General features: G+C 40.7%; 2 protein-coding genes across 5 annotated transcripts in view; one reads left to right on the top strand and one right to left on the bottom strand.

Annotated features, from left to right (window-relative positions):
• The first annotated feature begins 1,127 nt into the window (after positions 1 to 1,127).
• Positions 1,128 to 23,222, top strand: TM6SF1 (transmembrane 6 superfamily member 1). Of its 4 annotated transcripts, none has more exons than XM_079317727.1 (10): positions 1,128 to 1,242; positions 4,513 to 4,616; positions 5,109 to 5,206; positions 6,122 to 6,225; positions 7,035 to 7,117; positions 8,446 to 8,567; positions 12,913 to 13,017; positions 14,978 to 15,070; positions 15,788 to 15,907; positions 21,376 to 23,222. In XM_079317727.1, the coding sequence occupies exons 3-10, from the start codon at positions 5,186 to 5,188 to the stop codon at positions 21,565 to 21,567; spliced, it is 840 nt and encodes a 279-aa protein (XP_079173853.1). In that variant the 5' UTR covers positions 1,128 to 1,242; positions 4,513 to 4,616; positions 5,109 to 5,185; the 3' UTR covers positions 21,568 to 23,222. The 4 variants fall into 4 exon arrangements, 3 of the variants coding, with proteins under 3 accessions (XP_079173853.1, XP_079173852.1, XP_079173854.1); XR_013775816.1 differs by lacking the exons at positions 1,128 to 1,242; positions 21,376 to 23,222 and adding exons at positions 2,504 to 2,706; positions 17,073 to 21,229 and having other exon boundaries at positions 15,788 to 16,725; XM_079317726.1 differs by lacking the exon at positions 1,128 to 1,242 and adding an exon at positions 2,506 to 2,706.
• HDGFL3 (HDGF like 3) overlaps positions 22,975 to 24,282 on the bottom strand; it is a 36,602-nt gene continuing 35,294 nt past the window's right edge. Inside the window, exon 6 of the mRNA XM_079317729.1 lies at positions 22,975 to 24,274. Coding sequence (XP_079173855.1) covers positions 24,269 to 24,274 — 6 coding nt within the window. The 3' untranslated portion in view covers positions 22,975 to 24,268. The remainder of the gene's footprint in view (positions 24,275 to 24,282) is intronic.

Raw genomic sequence — 24,282 nt, 5'->3', positions numbered from 1 at the left:
TTGATTTTCTACAAGTTAGGGCATTCACATGTCTCATGATGATGTTACCATTTATAAAATCTGAGGAAAAAAAAAAAAAGAAAAAAATATTTTGCAACTTCAATACATTAATATAATTGGGTGTGTGGCAGGGAGCTGGGAGGTTCCATTTGTTCTGGTGACAGCAGCTTATCAACACTGCTTTCATATAACAGTTTGATTAGTAATTATGTTGTTAAAGACACGCTATTCCTACCTTCATTTTTATATCACTGTTCTGGTACATGTGAATAGAGGGTGGTGTTACAAGCAGTTGAAGTTGAAGTTCTTCTTTCCCCTTCCTCCCCCACAAGAACACTTAGTGTTGTCAAAAAATCCATGTGTTAGTTTCTGAGGATTCCTGGTTTTCAAGTGAGGGTGTTGTTTGATCAGTGAGATTGTTTGCTCTTTGATTTAATTTCTAACTTAAGCCAAATTTGGAACTATTTGCCTTTGGGGAAGTTGGTCGGTGGTTTTGGACTGTGCCAACCCAGCAAGTTTTCCTTTTTCTCTAGAATTGGCTTCATCTGTACAAATAAAGTCAACAAGAATGCTGGCAGTTTTATTTTCTTCCTAAAGCCTGAAATAGAAGCCAGGATATTTTGGCACAGAGCAGGAAGGCCAGAGTTAGAGGGAACTGTAGTGAGAAAAAAATATATATTTCTGATATGGAAAGTGTGGCACACCAGAATCCAGATGTTCAGCACTGTCATGGGTGGGCTTGGGGGTCTCCTCTGTCAGGACATGGAAAGGAATGATGGAGCTGTTAATGATAATGTTCCTTTCATGAGGTCAGAGATGAAAATGAAAGGGGAAAACATGCCCTTTGAACAAACAGTTCAAATATTCCATTACAGGGGACTTTTCTGCTATCAGATGCTCATAATAATTTTTCTAATCAAAAGTGGATAGATCTCAACACTAAAGGCTCAAACAATGCATCTCTACTGTAGAGTTGCTATGTGATCACCACATGTGCCTTGACATTTTCTACTCAGAAGTTTAAATAGGACTTGAGGAACAAGCTGGATGCAAATCAGAGCTGGAATATGCTGGCAGAGTGGTAGGGAAGAAGTTTCCCATATAATGTTTGACTTCAGAGTCACAGGAACTGAGAAGAGAAGCTTGAGACATGAATCTTGAGACTGCACCGTGGCAGCTGCATACAAATAAGCAGCCTATACATTTGAAAGCTTGAGAAGTAAACCGGCTGTGCATTGAAAGGTAGGCATTTGGAGGTGGTAAATTTAGCCCTGACTCATCCAATGGCAATTTTGACACTTGGGTGGACTAAATTACTTTTAGGAGTTGCATCATGTTTTTACCAGATAGTTTGATTGAGCATGGTTTAACCCTTTTGTATAGCTATGGTCAGATTCTAGATTTTTCTCTCTTGAAATAACTGTGCAAGAATTTGTTTGTATAGAATAGATAGGACGTAGATAAGTTCTGGGTCCCCAAGTTCCTTACTGTGAGAGGTTTTATATCAATTAGTCTGTAGCTTGAACTGGCCAAATTTACTGTAAAAGATTTAGAATACCCTTTATTGCTCATAGCTGTTTCTGAAAACTAGTGATAGTTACTTCACAGCTTCGTCCTTCAAATTAAAGAGTTCTCTCCTCTCGCTGGTGTTAACTCCTTTAGTATTTACAGACAGCACTCTGAGCCAAGCTTTCAGCCTTTCCTGACAGACAGGTGCCCAGTTTTCTCAGCCACCCCTGCAGTCCTTCTTTGTATCATTTCAACACGGGGGACTCTGAATTGCACCCATTGTTGCAGAGGGTTCTTTTTCAACGGTGTTAATTCTTCCAGAAAGCGCTTGCCTGGCACGCTAGAAGTGCATTTGCTGTTTTCTTCAGGCAACACATGCTCACTTGCCAATGTCCTGGAATTAAATGCTCAGTAACTTCTAGGAACAGCGGTTTTCATTTCTGTTTGCCTTGCAAACAAGGCTCCACCGCTGACACTTCAGTGTTGATATTGAGGTATAGGCAAAGTTTGAAGCCAGAAAGAAAAAGGCTGATGGATAAGGTCAAACATATACCTAGTTTCTGCTAAATTTTTCTGGCACTTAAATGGAAAAGATGAACTCCCTTTTCACCCCCCAATATTTTTAAAACGCTAATGTCCTGGTTCTTAATAACCCAGCTAAATACTGACGCAAAAGAGATGCATACATTTTTTCGGGTTTCTCAGGGCGTTCCGCACTAGCCGGCCCCTCTGTCCATCCCGCATCTCTCCTGAGCGGATCGCTTCGCCCCGGCTGCGGCCGCCCCGGTCCCCGCCGTGCCTCCAGCCGCAGTTCGCCCGCCCGCCCGGGCTGTGCCCGCTGCCCTTTGGCGCCCCGGCCCCGCCGGTCCCCGGAGCAGCGGGGCCGGCCCCGCAGCCGCTGTCCCCGGGCTCGGCATCGCCCGCCGGGCAGCTCCCGGCCCGGGCAGGGGCGAGGCGGAGCGGGGCGAGCCCCGGGGCGGGCGGAGGCGCTCCCCGAGCGGCCGGAGGAGCGGCTCCGGTTTCCGAGGCGGATTTAACCTTTGCGGTGACGGGGCGGGCGGCGCCTGGGGCTCGGCGCGGCGCTGGGCTGGCTCCCGCCGCGGGGATGAGCGCCTCGGCGGCCACCGGCGTGTTCGTGCTCTCGCTCACCGCCATCCCCGTCACCTACCTGTTCAACTGCCTGGCGGCCACCGGCAGGTGAGGCGGGCCGGGTCTGGTGAGGCGGGCCGGGTCTGGTGAGGCGGGCCGGGTCTGGCGAGCGGGGCACCGGGGCACCGGGGCGGCCTCGCCGGGCGCTGCCGGTCCTGCCCCGTCCCCGGGCCGGGATGCAGGCACCTCTCGCCCCGGGACGCTGTCGCTGCCCGTGGCCATCACCCGCAGCGTGGCCCGGCCGTGCGACCCGCGGCGCCCCGACATTCGCAAACCGAATCCGATTGTGTTTCAAAGCGAGCGGGAGAACTCGCCGGCCCCGGAGGGTCCCGGTGCAGGGGCTGGAAACGACCCTGTGCCCCCGCTCTGCCAAAAACCGGGATCCCGGGAGAAACCGCAGCTCTAGAAAAGGAAAGTCTTTCCTCATGGCAAAACCCGCTTCACTTAAAGGTCTGCGTGATATTTTGTGATCCCACAGCCCGGGGTGTTTTGTAACTTTACTGCACAAATATTTGCTTCTTGTTTTTAGGGCTTTGCTACATCTGTTCCTTCCTCATTTTCCTCCTGGCCCATAACTGATATTTTTTGTTTCTCATTGCTAGAGTAATGTCAAATAACACATGGTGACTTACTTAACTGCCAGTATTTATTTCAAATTGATAAACTGCAGTGAAAAGTCACTGCGATATTAGCAGCTGTAATAGTATGAGGAAATTCATCCCTGGGAAAACAGACGAGCAGAAGATTCAAAACATAAAATAAATCAACAAGCTGGTACTGCTCATCCTGACTTAGAAAGTACGTGTGTATATTGTCTGAAATATTTGGTCTTGCAAATTCTTTGCAATAATTTTGTTATGTTTTGCTAAGGTTGATGTCATAATATAATTTGTTCGTACACAAATAGTTTTCTTTACACAGGGTGGTACTATGTATAAAATGATGTATCAGATATATTTAGCTTATGCTTCTGGACTTTACCTAATTTTCTCCTCCATTTTTTTCCCTTGTACAAGGACAAAAGTGAAGACTGAGAAGGAGAATCTTACCTTATAGAGAGCTAAAGATAATTTGCACCCGTAGATCTATGAAACAATTTTAAACTGATTTTCCTAACTTGCATTTTCTTGGGGAAGGAGACGAATTTCCTTTGTGCCAAAGAATTTTTGTGCTTTATGCCACTCCCACTGTACGTGCAGTAACATTATAGCTCCATCTCCAGGGAAAAGATCCTTTTGCTAAGCCCACCTGCGCTGATCACTGAACCCACTCAAGTGGTCCTGCCTTGTAGGGCTGGAGAGAGCCCTGGTAGCATTCCCATAACTGAACACTAAGCCCATATCCATCAGAGGTGCCCCATGCTGCTACTCCTATTCCATGGGATTGATGTGATTTATTTTTGAATTTTTAATTTCCTGAGTAGATAGATAATTTATTGCTGAAGTTAGACAAAATGTCCCCAATGATCCTTTTTGGCACTGAAGTCCCTGTGGGTTTGATCCTCATCTTTCATTGCCCTTTAATTTTCCCATAGCTTCTGTTTATTTTAGCATGAAAACTGATTTAATCAGACAAATCTAGATTTCTGGATACGTTGTTTACGTAGTTATTTTTTCTATTTTCTTTTTTTAGCTGATCACAAGTGAAAAGAGAGGCACATAAATTCTTCAAAACTATCGGATGAATACTATGGCAGACTATGCAATAAACTTGCAAATTTGTATTTTAAATGATTAAAAGTTACTTTACGAGTATGTGCATTTGAGGACAGCTGGCTGATGAAGCAAAATTCTGTTTTTCTTTTAAATTCTTCCTTTTTTTTTTGTTTTCCTTTTTTTTAACATACTGTTACAGTTCCTGGGTGATCGTTGCAGTTGGATTGCTCGTTCTGGTTCTTATTGCTCTGTCAGCTCGTGTTCTTGTCAAGAGAAAGCCACCCAAAGATCCACTGTTTTATGGTGAGTCTGGTAAAGCTGAATGTCCTGGCTCACAGCAGGGACTGCCTCACTCACAGCTTTGCTCTAGGCTTTGCTCTTTGCCTTGCTCACCTGCAAAAATGACAAGTCATGTTTTCCTCTCCACCTCCTTTTTGTTGTCCTTTCTCCTTTCCAAGTGATGCCTGCAGTCAGGGCTGTAAACTCCTGTGCCCACGATTCTGGAGAGGCTGCACAGCCCTTTCTGCAGACACTGACCTCCCATGGAGGCTGTGCCTGCAGCTCTACAGAGCTTCACATTCCTCAGAAATGCTTCCTAAGAGCTGTGTTGACCAACCACTAATTAAAAAATCCTGAGCTGTACAGGAAAGTCATATTGTGTGTTAAATATCTATGACCTCGGAACTGACATATCAGGTTCAATAGATCTCTGCCAGACAATGTATTGGACTGTGAAGCAACTGTGTGATTCCAAGTATTTATTAATTTATGTTTCCCCCCTTTTTCTTATTACAGTGTATGCTGTATTTGCCTTTACCAGTGTAGTGAATCTAATAATTGGACTGGAACAGGATGGGATTATTGATGGATTCATGACTCATTACTTGAGAGAGGTAAATAACATTTTGGCTTACAAATGTAAATAAAATCTTCACTGTACATAACTTGGTGTAGTATTTGTCACAGAAAAATAACCACTTATAGATTCAAAATGGTCTTCTTGAATTTTGTAGTTGATCTGCTTCATTATTGTTATGGACAAAACCTTAATTGACTTGCAATCAACTGACTCATTTGGGAGACATAATGTAGCTTTCAAGCTCCATCGTTGTTACACTTTACTTCAGTAACACTGTTCTGTGTTAATTTCTATGGGAATTGAAGGGACTGCCGGATTGCAGAAAACCACAGATAGCACTCAGGAGTGGATGAATACTACAGCACCAAAAAGTGTTACCAAGAAGAAAACAAAATTTCCCTTTTATTTTTGTCTAATCACTGAAAGAAATTAAAGTAGAGTTAAAAAATGATGATGCCAGATACCTAGTCAGCAGAATCTGTTGGCTGCTGAATATCAACATCCACCAAAAATAGCTCAGTAAGGGCTTGACAGGAAAGTCACTGAAGTCATTGAAAAGATTCCATGAACTTAAGCGTGAAATGAGTTGGACCCTACAAGGTCGTATGTCGACATCCATATATTCAAACTGCTCACATCTCTAGGTTGCTAAATATATCTGTATTTGTTGTATGCTAAATCTTTGCTTCGTAGTTTTTTATCACTAAAATATGGAAAATATATTTCCATAAAGTGGCAGAGTAATGCTGACAGTCACAGCAGGAGCTGCACCCTTTGTTGCAAATGCAGAACTCCTTCAGTTATGGATCCTGCCAGGTGAGGTCTGTGTACTGTCAGTCAGAAGCTGTACCACTGCCTGCACACCAGTTAGGTTTCTGAGCTTGTTCCTTGCTGTTCTTTATGGATTGCTACCCTGTCCAAGCCCTGTCTCTTTTCCCCATCCCTGCAGGGTGAGCCATACCTGAACACTGCCTACGGCCACGTCATCTGCTACTGGGACGGCTCCGCGCACTACCTGATGTACCTGCTGATGGTGGCAGCCATTGCCTGGGAGTGAGTCCCATCCCTTGCCTTGCATCCTCATATCCCCTACAAAGGCCTTTCTTTTCCATGCAGCATTTAGATTTTTATTTTGGAGTGGCTTCATGTTCTAAGCCAAAGCAACGCTGTTAAAATTTCATTACTTTCAGGGGTTCTACCCTTGTCAAGTTTCCCTTCCTCTTAGCTAAGCCCAGAAAATGCCTGGAGATGTATCCTGTCTTCACCCTGCAGCATCTGCATGGCTTTGTGTTAGCTAAAAGCTGAAAGATGATGTGCACTAAAAAGCATGTGTGAAAAAAAATTGTTTTTCAAATAAAAAATTTATGACAGGAATAATGTCTTGCTTAGCACCATGATGATCTCTCCTCCCTGTGAAAGTGACATGAAGTTTAAGAGAAAATGGTTATTCTAGAGATTCTTATGCTTTTTGCTGTTGAATAAAGAGTTTGAGAAAATAAGTACTTAAATTTCAGAGGTAAATGTACCTGCTGGTAATAGTAGCATTAACAGTATGAAATTAATTATTAATTGTTTTATAGTCTTGCACAGCCTGTGATGCAGTCAGCCCTCACAGGAGTGACACATCAGCAAATAACTGAGTCTGCCCAAAGCCTGTACTGTCCCTGTGATAACCTTGTCCCACACAAATGCAGGATTTATCCATGACCCCTCTCAGAGGCAGCAATCCACTCCTGACTTGTGGTACAGATTTTAAAAGCCTCTACTTGGAGAAATACAACCCCAGCAATAAGTAAAATATTTAGGGTAGGGAATTTTTAGAAGCAGTTCAATAATTCTGTCTTGTTTTCTTTTTTTAACAGGCAGAGCTATAGAACCATTGGTCTCTACTGGCTGGGTTCCATTATCATGAGCATCATTGTCTTTATGCCTGGAAATATTGTGGGTAAGGAAGTGATTTATATGACCAGATTTTTCCTGTGTAGCATTTTCTAAATTCAGCATTGTGCTATCTACATTTTAGTGCAGTGCTGGTTCATTTCTATAATAATATGAAGGAGGAATTTTAGGAATATCAATAAAGACACACAAGATATTTTAAAATTTAAATATGAGGAAGAAAAGATGGAGACTGGAGAAAAAAAACACCTTTAAATTTACTTTAGTTTCAAGGGGAAAGAAGAAAGTATTGTGTTTTGATATATCTATAAGGCTTTAATCTAAACCAGGTTTAAGTAATGAGACAATAATATCTCTTAGCATCATAAAAATACAGAATTTACTCTGCATATAATTTCCAATTTGCTTAGAAGTCTGACTTTCCAACACCTTACAAGAGGCACTCAAATCACCTTTGAAAGTAAAATTTGGAAGTTATTCTGTTTTCAAACTAAATTTAACATTCCTAGATTTCTAACATAAATTGGTGCATAGCAGTGCTGTTAGAGGTGAGGATTGAAATAAAAATATTTCCATCATTGTTATTGGCAGGTGATCCATTAAGGGTGAAACCTTTCTCAAGAGAATATTTCCTTTTTAGCTAAGCTGGAACTGTTGCAGACAAATGCTCAGCTGAGAAAAACCTTGATGTGTCCAAATCCTGCAGTCAGCTTTCAGGAAGGTCTCTTGGTCCTGCTTTTTATGCCAGAGGAGGAATATCCATGGCACAGGCTGGGGCCAGCCCAGCTCCCTCCTCTGCAGATGCTCTCACACAGAGGAAACAGCAGCTTTAGTGTGGCTGTCCTTCCCTTTCCTCTTACAAAGTGTGCCTGACACTTCCCTGCTGGCACACAGAGGGTCAGCATCAGACACAAATTTTCCTGGTTTACCTGAGGCTGAGGAGAGATCTCTGCAAGTTTTGCCCTCAGGACTCTGGGAGAAATCAGCATTTTGGGATAGAAATGGAGCATCTTGGAAAATGGATACATTTTAAAAAGAATGAGGTTTCTATCTGAAGCAGGGTCCATTGTGAGATTTGAAAGCTGTCCCATATTACAGGATTACCCAATGCAGAGTGACAGATGTGGATTCCCATCTTCTCAAAAAGTTCCTAATTCTGAAAAGGCTTCCTATCTCACAGGCTCTCTTTTATCTGTCTCCACTCCTGTTAAGCATGTAATTTTCAAGAGGATTTGTGTTAACAGAGATTTCTGATGTTTTATGTTTATTTACATTACCATAGTTGCTTCAGATTTGTTGTTACATAGCACAATTTTTAATTTTTCTGCAACAGAGCTTGCAAATTCTCATAAATCTTGTAACAATTTTTAACAGGCAAATATGGAGCAAAAGTGTGCCCTGCTATTTTCCTAAGTATACCTTATATCTGCCTCCCCATATGGGCTGGGTTCAGAATTTATAACCAACCTTCAGTGACTCAGGACACTCCAGTCAAGGTAATTCTATTGTATTTAATGCTGGCTACTGTTGGGGCAGCTGAAATGTGCTGGCAATTTCTGGTGGGTTTTATGGGTCCCCTAGTGAGCATGGAATGTGCTGTGACTGTTCACTCTTACAACAATTGTTGTCTGGCTGTGAAGACTGCAAAAATATCTATACTGCAGGACTATTTCATTATGGTGGAAAAAAGAAAAAGCAAAAGAATCTTATGTTTAGAGTAGAGAACCTATTCATAGGTGTAACTGTGTTTCTACCCTCTATCTATTCAGTTTCTGTTTTAGATTCTTAGCTGATGAAAATACTGGCATTTATCAGCTTCATAAAGCAGCACAAAGTCCTGTAGAAACACTGCAGGAAAGCACTGTTCTGCAGATGACTTACAGATTTCATGTAATTTAATAATTTTTGTATGTGTTTTCTGTAATATATTAGATTTTACAGGTGAGGCACATTACATAAATTGATATGAAAATTATTTACCCATTTCTTATTAAAACATCCATTAAAATGTTTACTTGAAAATTTTTAGAGTTTTGCCTTTGAAATGACTAGATGGGTTATAATAAGCTTAACTGAGCCATCAAAATAATGCATTAATAGTTTATGTACTGTTTTATATTTTAAAAAACTTCAAAAATCCCTGCAGTAAATAGCACAGAACAGATCTTTTTAGCCAGTTTATTGCTGCAGCACTCCATACCAGTTGTAAGCAATATAATCAATTAATATTTTTGCATTCTTTTACTGCAAACAGGGACAGAGATGAAGGATTAGTGGCTGCTCAGAGCCAGCAGGCAGCCAGAGGGGAGTGGCACAGAGCAGGCCAGGCAGGGCAGACCTTCCCAGAGAGGAGAAACACAACATCCAGCCATCCATCCATCCTCCAGAGGAAAGGGGAGCATGGAGAGATGTTCAATCTCCTCAGGGCTGAAGAACACCTACAGAATCACAGCTTTTAGGGCAAATCACTGTGGAAAGCAAATTGGAGGAATCTTCAGGTGCTAAACCTTCCTGCACAGGTTTATAGGAAACCACATGTGCCATCCCAAAGCCATGTGAGCTGATTTATTTGAAGGAGACATTAATTGTGGTCAGAAACACATTCTTTTGACTTATCAAGTGTAGTTAAAGGTAGTGATCACAATTTTTACTGAAGACATTTTGAGAGCAGCCTTTGTGTGCAGCATGGATGAAGGTTTCAGTCTATTTTCCTGGTATTAACAATACTATAGAAATAGGAATTATAGAAAACATGTGAAGGACTGATTGATTACTTACTGAAATGCAGCCATTTCTCCTGGGCTTACCAGAGATAAACTGCTTACCTAGGTTTGATACTTTAATTTATTATAAATTTCAGAGAAACTTAGTTTAATGTTCTGTTTCAAAGAGAGAGTGCAGGAAAAGCTGGTGACCTGAAAATTTAACATTGCACTTCTTCATGAATCCTTTCTGGAAAACCTAAACTTCCTTGCCCAGAAGGTTACAGAAAAAGCCTTGATTCCTTTCACTGAGACCTTATAGCCAACCCAAGCTGTTTGTTTTTCAGAAGTTGTATCTAATCTTCACAGGTAAATTATGCTCCATATCTGAGCATGCCTTTAAATCTTAACCTGACTACTCATGAGTTTTTCATGCAACTCTTTCAGTCCCAAATTAAGAATTGTTTCCAGGAAATAATTGTGTTTAATGCTACTAATCAGTGAGCTAATAATTTTAAGTCCTGAACATATCAGTAGATCATTTGGAATTAGCTGTAAAATTTAACTTTTTAAAACTATAACTATTCAGAATTGGCATTAAAAGATTTAGGAAGAAAATGTAACAATTATTTTAAACATGCTATTGTTAATAAATTGGAAAATACTTACATGAAAGCAACAGAAGCAAAGTGTATTCTGCTGGCTAAGGTATACATTGCTATAATATTATGACAAACCTGTTAATTAAGGAAAAAAATACTGTGGGGGCAGAGGAGAGGTATTAAAATTTAGGGTTTTTTTCTAATAGAGGGGGTGCAGGGGAGTGGAATGGAGCTATGCCCTCATTTGGAATCAAGCCAAGCTGTGTTGCAGTCTTTACAAAGCCAGATTTATCTGCAAGTATATCAGCTCATAAAAGTTTAATATAATTTAAAATTTTGTAACAGAATTAATACACAAATTCAGATTTGTGCATGACTTCTGAAGGCACTGACTTTTGCAGACAGCACACAAGATTATTCCAATTCCTTCAAACTGATGATGCAAGAAGCCTCTCAGAAGTTATGGAAAAAAACTTTTCCCTGGAAGTGAGAGAAATTGCACAGTGCCTACCCACTTCCTTGCTGCACAAAGAATCCCTGGGGCTGCAGAGATCTGTGCAGAGGTCACTGTTGTTTTAGTACATGGGAAACTCGTGGCAGGCCAGCGCTGCTTGGCCAGCACATAATTCACTTTAGCATGGGGTGATTGGGCTTTGCTGGGCAAAAGAAAGGTAAGGGAAAGCTACTCTGTAGCTGAGCCTGCCAGCAAAGTGCATCACATTCTTGCTTCTGCTTTTTCCCTTTTATTTAAAGCTTTGCATTTTCATTTTGTTTGCATGTGTGCATAAAGAATAAAGGTGTGAGTTTTCTGTACCCTGGCAATTTCAGAGTACTGCACCAAAGGTTGCTTCCACTTACACTGGCTTTGTCTCCAAACCCTCTAAGCACAAAGTTCTATTGTAGCTTTGTGATTACAGTAAATACACACATCCATTTAATATTTAAAGAGGAATATTGAAATATTTGAAAAGAGGTGATATATATCTAAAAGCTTCACACATAGTCCAAAAGGGAAAGAAAATATATCAGCTTTCCATTATCCTAGGTGGTCTACAATTGAAAATTATTTGTAACTCAGCCATAAGCAGCCTCTTTCTTTTATAGGAAGAAATATTTGAATATAGGCATTCTTTGCAGGTAGTATTAAAAATACTCCTACACCAGTACTCTGAATACTGTGAAGTCACACCATACTGCCAAAACCTGTTACTTGTGTTCAAAAATCTAACAAAGCTGTCCCTGTATTCTTTAATGAAAAAGATCCTTTAAAAGAAAATCAGAAGAAAATTGTTATGAAAGGGATGGCTTATGTTTGCCACAGCCTTATTTTGTTCATCTGTAATCCAGATCTTGTAGTATTTACTCAGAAATTTTGTTTCCAATATTTGTTCTCCTGTTCCAATAACTTTATTGTGAATATCTTGATCCCGTGTGCTTTTAACTGTGCCCCTGTACCCTAATTTTTGTTTTGCACTTTGGAGACAATTCCACAAGTGTATAACAGGAAGGAAATCAGGTTTTTCTTTTGCTGTCTGCATGCCAACAAACGGCCAATAAAAAGGAAGAGGAAATGAGTAACACATATACACAGGGAATTTTTCCTCTGAACTACAGAAAGATACTGTGATGTGTTTATGATTTTGTCTGTGAATACACAGTGCAGAAAGTGTAGCTAAAATGATTTCCAAGGGCCTTGTGGGTTTTACTGTGTAGGCAAAGAGATGCCTTTGGATGGCCCAAACCTCCTTCCCTGTTAGACTTTGCTCTGCAGAGTGGGATCCCCTCTGTCCCTGCAGCAGGGGGATTCCTGTGCTGAGGAAACACAAACCCTGGGGCAGCCTCAGTGCCATCCCAGGAATTCACAGTGCTCAGTGATGGAAAGGAAGGGGCTCCACATACTCCATACACACACATTTCACTCTCTATTTCTGCATTGCACACTAGGATACAGTATTTGCTTACTGAACTCAGCAGAGGACTCAACCAGCCACAGAAAAGCTTTTATTTTATGCCAGTGATAGTCCATTAATTTTAATACTGTCACAAGCTGCTGAAAACCAGCATTCAATAATGAGATGGACCCAGTCCTTTTACAAAGCACACTAGATTCAACTTCAAATGTTTGAGACAAACCTACATTTCCAAGGCTTTTCTACATAGGGACATTCAGGAAAACAAATTATTTCCAATTACAAAAAGACAATTTTGAAGAAGTTATGCTGCTTTAAAGCCTTAGGTGCTTGCAGAGTTAGTGTTAATTTGATTTAGGTTGCTTGAAATGACACTAATCTTTATTGGAATGTCTTCAGTTGGATCCATCCATTTCTAGAGTTTATTCAGATGAATTTTCCTCACTACATCCTATAAAGTCTGGAGTCACCTTTTTAGGTGGAAATCTTTCTGTCTCTGAAATCAGTGGATAGATGTGATGTTTCATGATGTTTCACCACTCCACCCTCTTTGCAGTGACTGATGTGGAGTTAAATATTTGTGACAGGGAACCAGGATGTACCTACTAAACATGTTCTGTGTTGCAGGTGGTTCAGGAGGTCCAGAAGAAAGGACTCTTAAGACGACCAATAGATTTAATGTTAGCTGCTTACCTCATTCTAGCCACAGGCTTTTGCATATTTAGGGGCATGGTAAGTCAAACATATTTTAAATAATTTAAGCTAATTTTCAGTCAAACTTTTAAATTTGAGTCTGTATGAAAAAGCACATACATTGTGGTCAGGGGAAATCTGTAATATTTGGGTTTAAACAGGCCTTAGATATAAAAGGATAAATTATATATGATAACTGTTGATGCTTTGCTTCTCCATTTTGTGCTGTGTGCAGCATGTTTTTCAAAAGGTGGTGCACAATCACCAGAGTAAATAGCATCCCAAGAGGAAATCAACATGACCCAAAACTGTTTTCATTGGTCTGTTGTTCCATTTATGGAGACAAAGCAACTAAAGTTATTCTGTATTCATGTTTTTCTAAGCAGTGATGCATATTTAAAATCATGTACAAAACCAAGTTAGCTTACACTGCATGAGATAGAGGAGAACATTTCCACCTAAAAGGAAAAAAAAAAATTATCCATGTTACCTGAACAACACACATTGTTTCTACTTACCAAGAGACAATTTTTAAAAATGGTTGCTCTCTAAGCATAGCTGATTGAATTAAAATTTCTGAGGGAAGGAAGCAGTACTGAAAATACTTTCAGGAGTAAATCCAGGAGTAGGTAAATCTATTTCCTTGTCAGCTCTAATGCATTTTCTGTCTTAAGCAAAATGAAACTTGTGTATCATTCACTCGCACAGCTCAAATGTTTAGGCATCTCAGATAACTGCCTGCTTGCTTAACTTTTACATTTGATCTTTTCTAGAATAATTCAAGTAGGAGGTGAAAAATACCCAACAACATCATATTTACCTAGTGCAGATTGTCCTTTTGTAGCTGTGCTGCTTGCATTCCTCTCTCACCTCCTGTTTCTCTTAAACATTTTTTTTTTCTAATTTGTCAGACTGCTTTATTTCTTATAGATCCTGTTATTTCAGAGCACCACTGATACAGGTTAAATCAGGTTTCCTGTAATTTCACTGTGGAAAATGTTGTTCTCATGGTCTTACTCAGTTCTGCACTTAGTTTCTCAGAGGAATGTTTTTTGTTGATTTTGAGACTGTGGTAATTTCCTTATACATTTCCTTCACCAAGCAGCAATTGCTTACTGGCCTTGCTTATACACAGAGAGATCAACTGAACATCTGTGTAAGGTGCAGGAACTGTAGTTTTGTGCAGAAGTTCAAAAACCACAATCCATTATAGTCAACTCAGACCTGCTTCTTGGATGCCCATGTTGGAAAAGAACAGGGAGGAATATTGACTGTTGTAAAGTTTTAAAGTTTTGCACTGCTCCCTCAGAGTCACACAACACATGCACATGAAATCAAGCTGTGCAAAACTTACTGTTCAGCCCTGTGGCTCAGGCACTGAGGATGCCACAGACACGCCCAGGGACAGCTGCTCACATGGATTGCAAGCTCAATTTACAGCACAATTTTTTGTAGTAGTTTTAAGGACTACCATGAAAAGGAAATATTTTTGCAATCTCTCCATGTTTCTTTGGAACTTTTTCTTCCTACAGGAATGTAAAATCCAATAATCTGTCCTTTACTACTCTCAAAAATTATTACTTCAAGTAAGACCTGGCTCATGCATTGTTCACCTTGTCCCAGAGCAGCTCTTTTCTTGGACCCCATTCATAGCTTGCTATCCTAAAACTGGGTGCTTACCCTGAAATTTCCATTCTTAGAGCAATTTTCCATTGGAAAATTCATTTGGTGGGATCGAAGGCTATTTATCAAAGCACATCAATAGCAATTGTACTTTCACAACAGCATAGCCAACTGAGTAAATTCTTCAGCATTTCCTCACAAACCCACGGAGCAGGAGCTGAGAGGAGGCTGCATTTCACCTTTTGAGGGTGATCACATGGATCACCTTTGCAAACTCTGTGCTGCAGACCATGAGTGCACCTCTAGGGCTGGTAACGTGTCAGGTTGGCTGATTTCAGAACAAATTGATCACTGGATATGTTTTGAACCTTCTCAGATTGCCCTGGACTGCCCTGCTGAACTCTGCCGGCTGTACATCCAACTGCACGAGCCCTACATAAAAGATCCTGCTGCCTATCCCAAGCTTCAGGTAAAGCTCTGACCATGGAGAGCTAAGAAGTGGTTTGTAAACTGGTGCAAAAATGAAGCCATGGGTTTCAGAGATAATAGGATCAACATGGGAAGTTCAATTCATGGCAAGTCAAAGGGTATTTTCCAGTTCCATTTCTAGCCATTGTAGGATACCAACTCCTTGTTGTGATAAGCTTAACTTAGGTTCACATTGGTTATATGGAGCTACACATCCTAATCACTCAGGGTTCTTTTAATACAGCCCATGAAACAGATCTACATGCTTTTCATGTTAATTTCCCTTCCTTAGAAAGGACACAGGGCTGGGAAATGAGCAGGAACCAAGTGTCCCTGCTGGATGAGCTCTTTCTGGGAAAGGGGGGCATGGATGTCTCACAGCTCCCAGCTGAGAGTGCAGTGGAGCCTGACAGGCTCCCTGTGCTGCATGGACAAGGAGATAAGCTCTTTGGCATGGCCCCAGTATAGTAAGGGGCAGGAATACATGTCCTGGATGAAGTGGATATGGATGGGGCAAGCAGACATCAGCCACTAATATTAGAAGAGACCTTAGGGTAGCTGGATCCAGTCCACAGTATCCAGGTGTGACAAAAAAGCCTGGGAATCATAGCTGCCAGAAGTGTAGTTTTGAGTAGTCTCAACTTCTCAGTAAGCAACTGGCTTTTAAATGCATCTCCCTCCCACTGCAAAGCAACTGGTATTTGTGTTTGAAATGCAGATGCTGGCATACATGTTCTACTCAGTGCCATACTATGTGATTGCCCTGTATGGCCTGCTGGTGCCTGGCTGCTCCTGGATGCCTGATTTGACCCTCATACATGCTGGAGGACTAGCTCAGGTATTTATTTGCAAAATGTTCACTTTTAAACTACATAATAACATGTAGAGACCTATGGAATCAATAAGGGGCCCAGGGCTTGATCTTCCCACTCAGGTTTTGTGCTGATGTAATCCAGATCACCTTTTGTATCTGTAAAAAACCCTTAATTTAAGGGAGTGAAGAATCAAACCTACTACTCTCTAATGACCACATTCTTGCTTTAGCTTGCTTCTCTCCTTCTACACAATATTTTATTGGGCTCATTTAAACCTGGTTAAACACCATGCACTCTTTAGCTGGGGTCATGAAGGAAGCCCATCTTGAAGCTGTGACAGCCCATCATAAAAACAATCCAGCAAAACCCAAACACAACACAGCAGCACAATACATTGTTTCCATAACATGTGTTGGTCAAGTAGGTAGTTTGAAATATATAAATGGAAAAAGTATCTTCTTGTCACACAAAATGTACAGTATCAGGATGATATTGAGAGAACTCAGGGAACCTCCTGGGCCACAAACCACAGTAACACCCAGAGGTGTTTGTGTTGCCAAAGACACACAATGATCATATTTCTTTTACTCATTCTGTTCTGGTTCTCTTAAACAAACAACAGCAGTTAATTACTAAATGGGACTGATGCTTATGAGAAGACTGACCAAAACAAAACAATTCAACAGGAACTGGTAAATTACTTATGACAGACAGATGAACATTAAACAGATGAGACACAGGGACAATCGGTTTGTTCTGTACATAGGAAATGAAATGTGTGTGCTCAGAACATCCAGACAATGCAGAGAATAAGCACAATAAGAGAATAAGCACAAAAATAGTGACAAAACCAACAGCAATAACTGTAATTCCAATACCACTATGAGACAAACACAAACCAACACTTGGTTCCTCAAGTCTGAGAGAATCATAGATACAAACTACAATCCACTTTAACTGTCCAGTAAGAAGGGTGGAGTGACATTTTCTATCTGGGAGCAGTTGCCAGAGGGAATAGGACTTCTTTTTTCTTCTCTATCAGTTTATAGATAATCTTGAACTATCATGTGATATCAAAACAGAATCTGGCAAACATTAATGAGGAAGTTTAGATGCACAGAAAGTATCATAAATACTGTACAACTGTATTTGGCCAAAATCTAATTTAAAAAAAAAGAAATAAAAAAGAAAAAATCACAAGCTAGCTAAGTAGGCAAGGCTGTGTGAGGAACTTTTCTCTACTGACAGACTACTTGGGTTCCATAAATTGCCCAGACAATCAGAAAAGAAACCACTCCTTCAAAGACTTTTTATCACAAGGAAAAGTAAATCAGAAGTCAGAGTGTGCCAACTATCACAACCTTGGAAACTTACCAGAAAGCTCAGCTTCCTGGTCTGGAGGTGATTTTTTTGGTTGGTTTGGGTTTTTTTTTCCCCTTTTATATGTTTCCTGTAATGAATAATGACTTTTTTTTTCAACAGCTCTTTGTACCTTTTAGATGTGTGAGTGTTACACTTTGTGGCTGAAGTCTATAACCCTTCTGTTGTTCTTTGTGGTTTGGCCTCAGGATATCCATTTATACACATTAAACTAACACCCAAAATTTCCCATTTCACTATTTAAAGCTCATCCTGGCACCAGCAAATGCTGTGGGCTGACAGAAACTGATTAACAGAACTCTATGTTGCTGTGCACTCTTCATATTTTATCTTGCTTCAAGAAACAGTTCTTGACATTTCCAAGGGCTTTTTTTGTAATTTTGACTTTAATGCACTGCAGGATGAACTTCAGCCATCCTACAAGTGAACATGAGTTAATTGATTTGACTTGGTAAACTGTGACCAACCTGGGATGCAAAATGAATGTGACAGTAAATTGAGGATTCCTTCTAGATTATTTGGGTGTTCTGTCATTTTGAGGCAAAAAACACATTTACGGTTTGTCTACTGTTACCTTAAGTTAAAAACACTGGTTTAATTGATAATTAAAACATATGTAGTTACTGAAACACATTTTGCTTCCCCTCACACACAAAGATCCAATAAAGGTAAGTATCTGATGGTGGAAGCAGTGGGCACTGCTCCCTGGGAATGAACACTGCTCCTACAGGTGGGGAACACGGAGATTTTAATTTTTATTTCTATCGTTATGATGTACTTTTTACAAAAACAAGTCACAAAATACCATGTGATGCATCTAAATTAGCAACCTCCAAAGAGCCAACTAGCCTTTCACATAGACACACATTTACTGATTTTCAGAATTACAAATAACTCTCAGCTTGAATGACTCCATTACTAACATTCAGACTCCACAACCAGTTGTGACCCAACAATTGCTAGACTTTCTAAAGCTTCAGGAGGAGCTCTTTGAATTTCATATGAGTGAAGTACCAGGAGCTTTGATTATACAAAAGGGTTGAAACAGCCTCTGAACTTAATGAAATTGGTATTTCCCTATGCAAGTGAGCCATGTGAGAAGGGATGAAGAGCCACAGCCTTGCTAGCCAAAATCACTGTCTCAGCAGCTCTTTGCAGCCCATTTGTTTTCTCAAATGTAGAAAGTTTACCTCTATTCCCTCCTAGAGTTTTCTATAACCCTGCCATTTTTGATGGCTACTTTCTGCAGTGCTTCTTGTCTACCAGAGACCCTAAACCCAAGGAATGTATTTTTCTAGGTTACTCCCCCACTATTTGATGGCTTTGTTGGGCTTATGAGATGAGGTCAAAACCCTTCCAAAGTTATAGTCTTTGCCTGATTTTAGTCAGTCTTAGAGAGAAGGCACAGAGTGAAGAAGGACTCCTAACCTTTTTCTGGGTCCTTCTTCATCCTCAACTGCAGGGTAAAAAATGCTTGAAATATTGCCTATGATTAGGCAAGAAGGCAAAAAATATTGTAAAAAGGCCAAATCCAGACTTCTTTATACAGACAAGCAGGGGAATGAGAAGCAGGCAGACACAGACTGCAGCTGCCAAGCTGGGCAGTGCCACATCCAGCAGCAGGCAGCTTCCAGCTGGGAGTGAGTGCCTGAGGAGCAGAGTGGCCAAGGCTACAGGGAAACAAAGGCTGGATGTCAGGCATGTAAGGCTACCTTAGAAGGTTACCTGCAGCATCTCATCTGGTTGATTTCTCAGCCAAGGCTCAGGGGTTTGTTGGAGCCTTGAAATTCTCCACTTGGAGAGGGGATCAGAAACAGCAAGCACCGAGGAATGGCTTATTTGCTGAGAGACTCCAGTCAGGGTGAGGTAACACAACACTCAAGGTTTCTCTCACTGAGCACCAGCCCATGCACACAGGCACAGAGCTGTGCAGGGACTGACAGCTCAGAATTAAGATCTGGTGCCAGTCTACCTGGAAGGAAGAGCAGGACTGGACTACTGGTGAGTGAGAGATCTCTTTTAAGACATATCCCCTGCTCCAAGTATGAAAAAAAAAAGAGGAGAAGGGAAAAAAAAAGAAGTAGCAGCAGAGAACAGTCATAGAAGAGAAACACAGGAGATTAAAGACATAACACAATTTTCATAAAGGCAAATCAAATAAATTAAAAAAAAAAAATTTTACAGACCTAAATATCCTCTTCGGTAATGAAAGAAGAAACCATGTGTTACAGTGAAAAACAAGTCTAATATGCAATAACTTCATTATATGGTGCATCATTAACTACTAAAAATCTTTGTAGGCTAGAGACAGGACATCATGTTACTGCTTTTTGGTTTTACAACAATTAAAGCTCACTAATGTGCCACAGCTCCTGTAAGAGACAAGATCACACAGTAAGGCTTAGATACTCAGGCATCTGGGAAGCTCTGGGATGGGTGTCTCAGAAGCATCCCCTCACAGCTCCTTCTCACAAGGTTTACCATGAATTATGAGACATTTACTCTGATGCACAGCTGGCCACTCTTGCAGACAGGCAGGCCTCACAATCCCCCCCACAGAATTGCAGCTTTGCAGCTTGTTCACCCCAGACAAGGCTCTAAAATGCAACCCAGAGGTTCTCAGGGTCTGGGGGAACATCAGACAGCCCAAAGCTCCTGCCTGCAGCCTGCTGGCAGCTGTCTGTCCATCTGTCTGGGACTCTGCCCTGTGCTGAGCTGCTCTGGCTGCCTGGGCTGAGCAGGTTTCCCACCAGGGAGGCAGCAGGGATTTGAAAAGCCCACCCAGGTGCCAAAGGCAGGGCCTGCCTGGGGCAGGGGAGAACAAACGGGGCAAAAGAGACACACTGAATTACCAGGCCAATACAGAAAGGCTGCTGAGAGTGTGCCCCTGAACATCTGTTTGCTGTGCAATAGCTATTTACAGAAACATGCTAAGTGGCACTCTGCTGAAGTGTGTTTGTGGATTTGATTTCGCTGATTATTTTTTTCCCAGCTCAGGTTTGCTCAATGAGCTCTCCCAGTTCAGTTGAGGTGGTTGGAATTGCCTGAAATTTCTGTTTCTGTTTTGATGATGGTCTCAGCCCAGCCTTTTGCCAGGGTCATGTATTGAAACACCTGCCCTTTATTTCCTCTTCTACTTTGCTGTGACCAGAACTATGTTCTACAGGAGGCCAAAATTACTCCTGCTGAAGCCAGAACAGATGATGTGATTTGGCCACAGTGCACTCCTCTGTGTTCATAAAATCCTGGTGTCCCAGTGCTCCCTTTATGATCAAATTGATGTTTATCTTCTCAGATCTCCTCCACTGCTAACTAACTAAATAGTAATAAAAAAATTGGACACACAATAGTTAATGTGAATGAGCTGTGGCTTGAAATAGCAGGTAACAGATGGAAACAAAAGACACCAACTATCCTGACACTTCTATCTTTAAATGTTTGTTTATGCTAAAAATATGCTTCAGGCCAGCAAGCCTGTCTGTGCCTATAACCTTCACTGTATGCTCAATCTATGCTTCAGAATAGCCTCAGCCCAAAAGCCAAATACTGCAGACATTTTCTGAAATCATCAGGGGTTCTGGGATTAGAATCTGGAACAATCTGGGTTTAAGATTAAAAAATCCAAACCCAAACCAGAACGAACTTTCCTTTCTCACTTTGCTCAGAGTGAGTGTCTGGCTGCTCCCACTGATGCCTAACTCCCAGGCAGGTGGGTGAGAGTCCTCTCCTGTCTGGGTTCTGCAGGGATGTGCCCTTCAGTGGCCACTTTCCTGGGGAAGGACTGTGGACTCTCTAGCACAAACTGTGACCCAGAAAGCCAGGGTGGAATCCTGTACCTGATGAAGTGATCAGTGCCACCATGTGCATAAAACAAACTTCTTACCATATCACTGATGGTTCCAGTTATGCCTCATTTACCAAGATATTAATGATTTTAGTTTAGACTGTATTTTTATACCACTGTGCATGATGGATAATTCTGGAATAAGAATAAGGGCTGGCTTGGAAAATGTCACTGGAGATGCAGACTTGCATGCAGATTATGCCATCTTTCCAAAAATATACATCAACTTTACCTTTTTTTAATATATGTGTTATATACACACCACAGGCTCAATTTTCCCATATTGGTGCTTCTCTTCATGCTCGAACTCCTTACATCTACAGAGTCCCTGAAGAAGCAAAAGAGTTTTTCCTGATATTGAACATAATGTACGGGATTCTTCCCCAGCTGTTTGCTTACAGGTGTGTCAACAAGCCAGAGTTTTTTATGAAACCAAAACAAGAAGAAAAAACAGAATAGCAGAACTGTTTCCAGCTCCTGTCCTTGGCTATGTATATAACTGGGTTGGGATGTACCTGAACTGCTCAAATGGAAGCCAAATGAAGCGTGTAAGATGTGTAAAATTGCACAACTGTGTAGTCGCACGGTCTGCTTTGTTTATCCTGCTGAAAAAGGGAAAATAAAGACGCTGCCTTTAGCACCACTTCTCAACACTGTGACTCTGCGTGGCAGTGGATTGCCAGTTCCCACAGCTATTTTTAAGTAAGCTGCTTTGACAGTTTTAGAAATACTGCATGAAGTTAAATAATAATAATGATGTCAGTGTTTAGCCTCCGCACGCTGAAGAACAGCAGTGCTAGCAGTCCCTGCACAGAGTATTGCACAACATGAAGGTCAGCATTGTGAAGCATGAAAAATTGACATACATAACTCTGTCACATGCACATGTTTTATTTGTCAAAAAGTATGTCTTGTGGGTCAACCTTGTTAAAAATCCCAAGAAATCTTTGAAGAAGCAATCAACTCTTATGGTAAGACTCCATTATGATAAGCAAATCATAAAGTTTTGTTAATTCTCTTCAGGATCCACTTCTGCAAGGACTGCTCAGCTGCTTGCAGCTGAGCAGGTGCTCACCAGCACTGGTGGGCTGGACACAGAGGGCTCAGGCCACTCCTGTGTTTCCAGAGGAGGGGTTTTGGCTGTGTCTCTGCAGCTACTTTTGCTAATGCTGCTGGCTCAGAAACAAGCAGCAGCAAACACAGCGACCTTAGTTTGGGCAGCTTATGTTTCTATTTGCAATTACAGCTATTTCTATGCCTTCTATGTGATTTTATATTAAAAGCAGTACACCTAGTGCCTTCTCACAGATGAAACTAGCTGATACATTTTAACTGGAAACACTTTATTTGGGAATGTTGACTTCTTGGTGTTTTGATTGAATGAATTTTATTTCAAGCCAAATCAGTAACAAGGAAGCAGCTCACGTGCCTGTGTGTTGCACCCTGCACGAGGGACCTTCAGAGCACTGAGGAATTCAGGCTGTATCACTCTCCTGCTGAGCACTGCCATGCAGTTCCCAGCAGCAGTCAGAGGAGAGGCCCCAGGTTTTACAGCTGCAGCCAAAGGGGCAGGTCCAAAACAGCCACAGCACACCTCAGGCAATGCCTGCTGGCACCCAGCATCCCTAGTGCAGCTCCTCAGTCCCAGTGCCTCTCCCCAGGGACACAAACCCAGCTCTGCCAGGCTGTCACAGGACGTGCTGGCTCACAAACTGGTATTTGAGCCTCTGATGTGATTCTGATGTCTTTAAAGAAACTTTGAATACATTCAAGGTGAATTTAATGACCTCCTGTTATCCAGAAAAGGCAAAGTACAGAAAAAATAAAGATCTCACCTGCACTTGTATCTATTATGGTCAACTCATGTTAACAGAATGTTTTGCTTTAATACTTGACTTACATTAATACCTCACATTATTACACGTATGAAGCCAAATATGACGCTAACTTAGTTGCTTACAACCTCAAACCTTACTCCCAATACACATTCCAATAAATTTATTCTGTAAAAACAATTCTTTTTTTTTTTTTCCTTTTTTTTTTGTTTTGGTTGTTTTTTTTTGGTTTTTTTTCCTTTTGGTTTTTTTTTTTTTTTTTTTTTTTTTTTAGTTTTTTACAGTAAACTCATCAACTACAAACCTTGAATACGCAAAAGATGTTCCAAGGACAAGCATAACAAGGATTGATAAAACCAGACTAAATATGTTTTCACAATAAAAGCTGGCATAAAAATAAATAAAAATCTCTATTATCACAATAGCAACAATAATGTACACAGAGTAATGGATTTGGAATGCTTACTTACTAGTCTAGTTCTATTTCCAAAAGGAAAAAAAAAGCCAGAATGACAGCATCCTTTTTTAAGCCTTTCATTCTTTAAAATTGATGTTTTGTTTTGGTTTCCCATAGGGCTGTATATCACAGTAAGCTTAAAAATGGAGAGCATCCAAATGAATGATTTCAAATTGTGTTGGCATTGGAAAAATCCTTGTATTAATCTAAAGAAACACAAAAAGACTTTCACTAACTCCACATATAGGAACTAAGTCAGATAGTGTACATTACATCATGGTTTGGAGAAGTATTAAGAGTATAACTAGCTAGGTACTTCTAATAAGGAAAGGTATTTTATTACATTATTGAACTTGGCGGTGATTTCAACTGAAGAATAATTTTTCTTTCATGTTGTAAACTGATCAAAACCCAAGAGAGAATGGATATAGGAAAATTTAAAATTATGTTTGTATGTGGAAGATAATTTTAGCATTGTATGGAGGGGACTAATTTCTAAGATTTAGTTGTGTTTAAAAAATGTTGATTTAGAATGATATAATTTGGAATTACACCTTTTCTGTCTAGAAAAGGAATCTAAAACATGTTCAAGTATGCGATATCTTCATAAACCTCAGCCACTGGAAAAGGGCAACTTCATGCAACCAAATAATATGAAAATCAAAAAGTAACCCTTAGAAAAAAGGGTAAAAATGTCATTTCTGCAAACACAACAGATAGGAATGTGAATAATGTGCATACAAACTGGGATGCAGTTGATGGTACTAATGAACAGATGTGGTGACTCATATCAAATCCAAGAATATTAGACAACCAAACATGTAACCTTCTTGTGTTTTCCCTTAATATTCAGCAGTCATTATGTTGGTTAAGTCTGAAAGA

The sequence above is a fragment of the Erithacus rubecula genome (genome assembly GCF_903797595.1).
Source record: "Erithacus rubecula genome assembly, chromosome: 14".
NCBI classification, from domain to species: domain Eukaryota; kingdom Metazoa; phylum Chordata; class Aves; order Passeriformes; family Muscicapidae; genus Erithacus; species Erithacus rubecula.
This window is presented reverse-complemented; position numbering and strand designations above follow the sequence as displayed.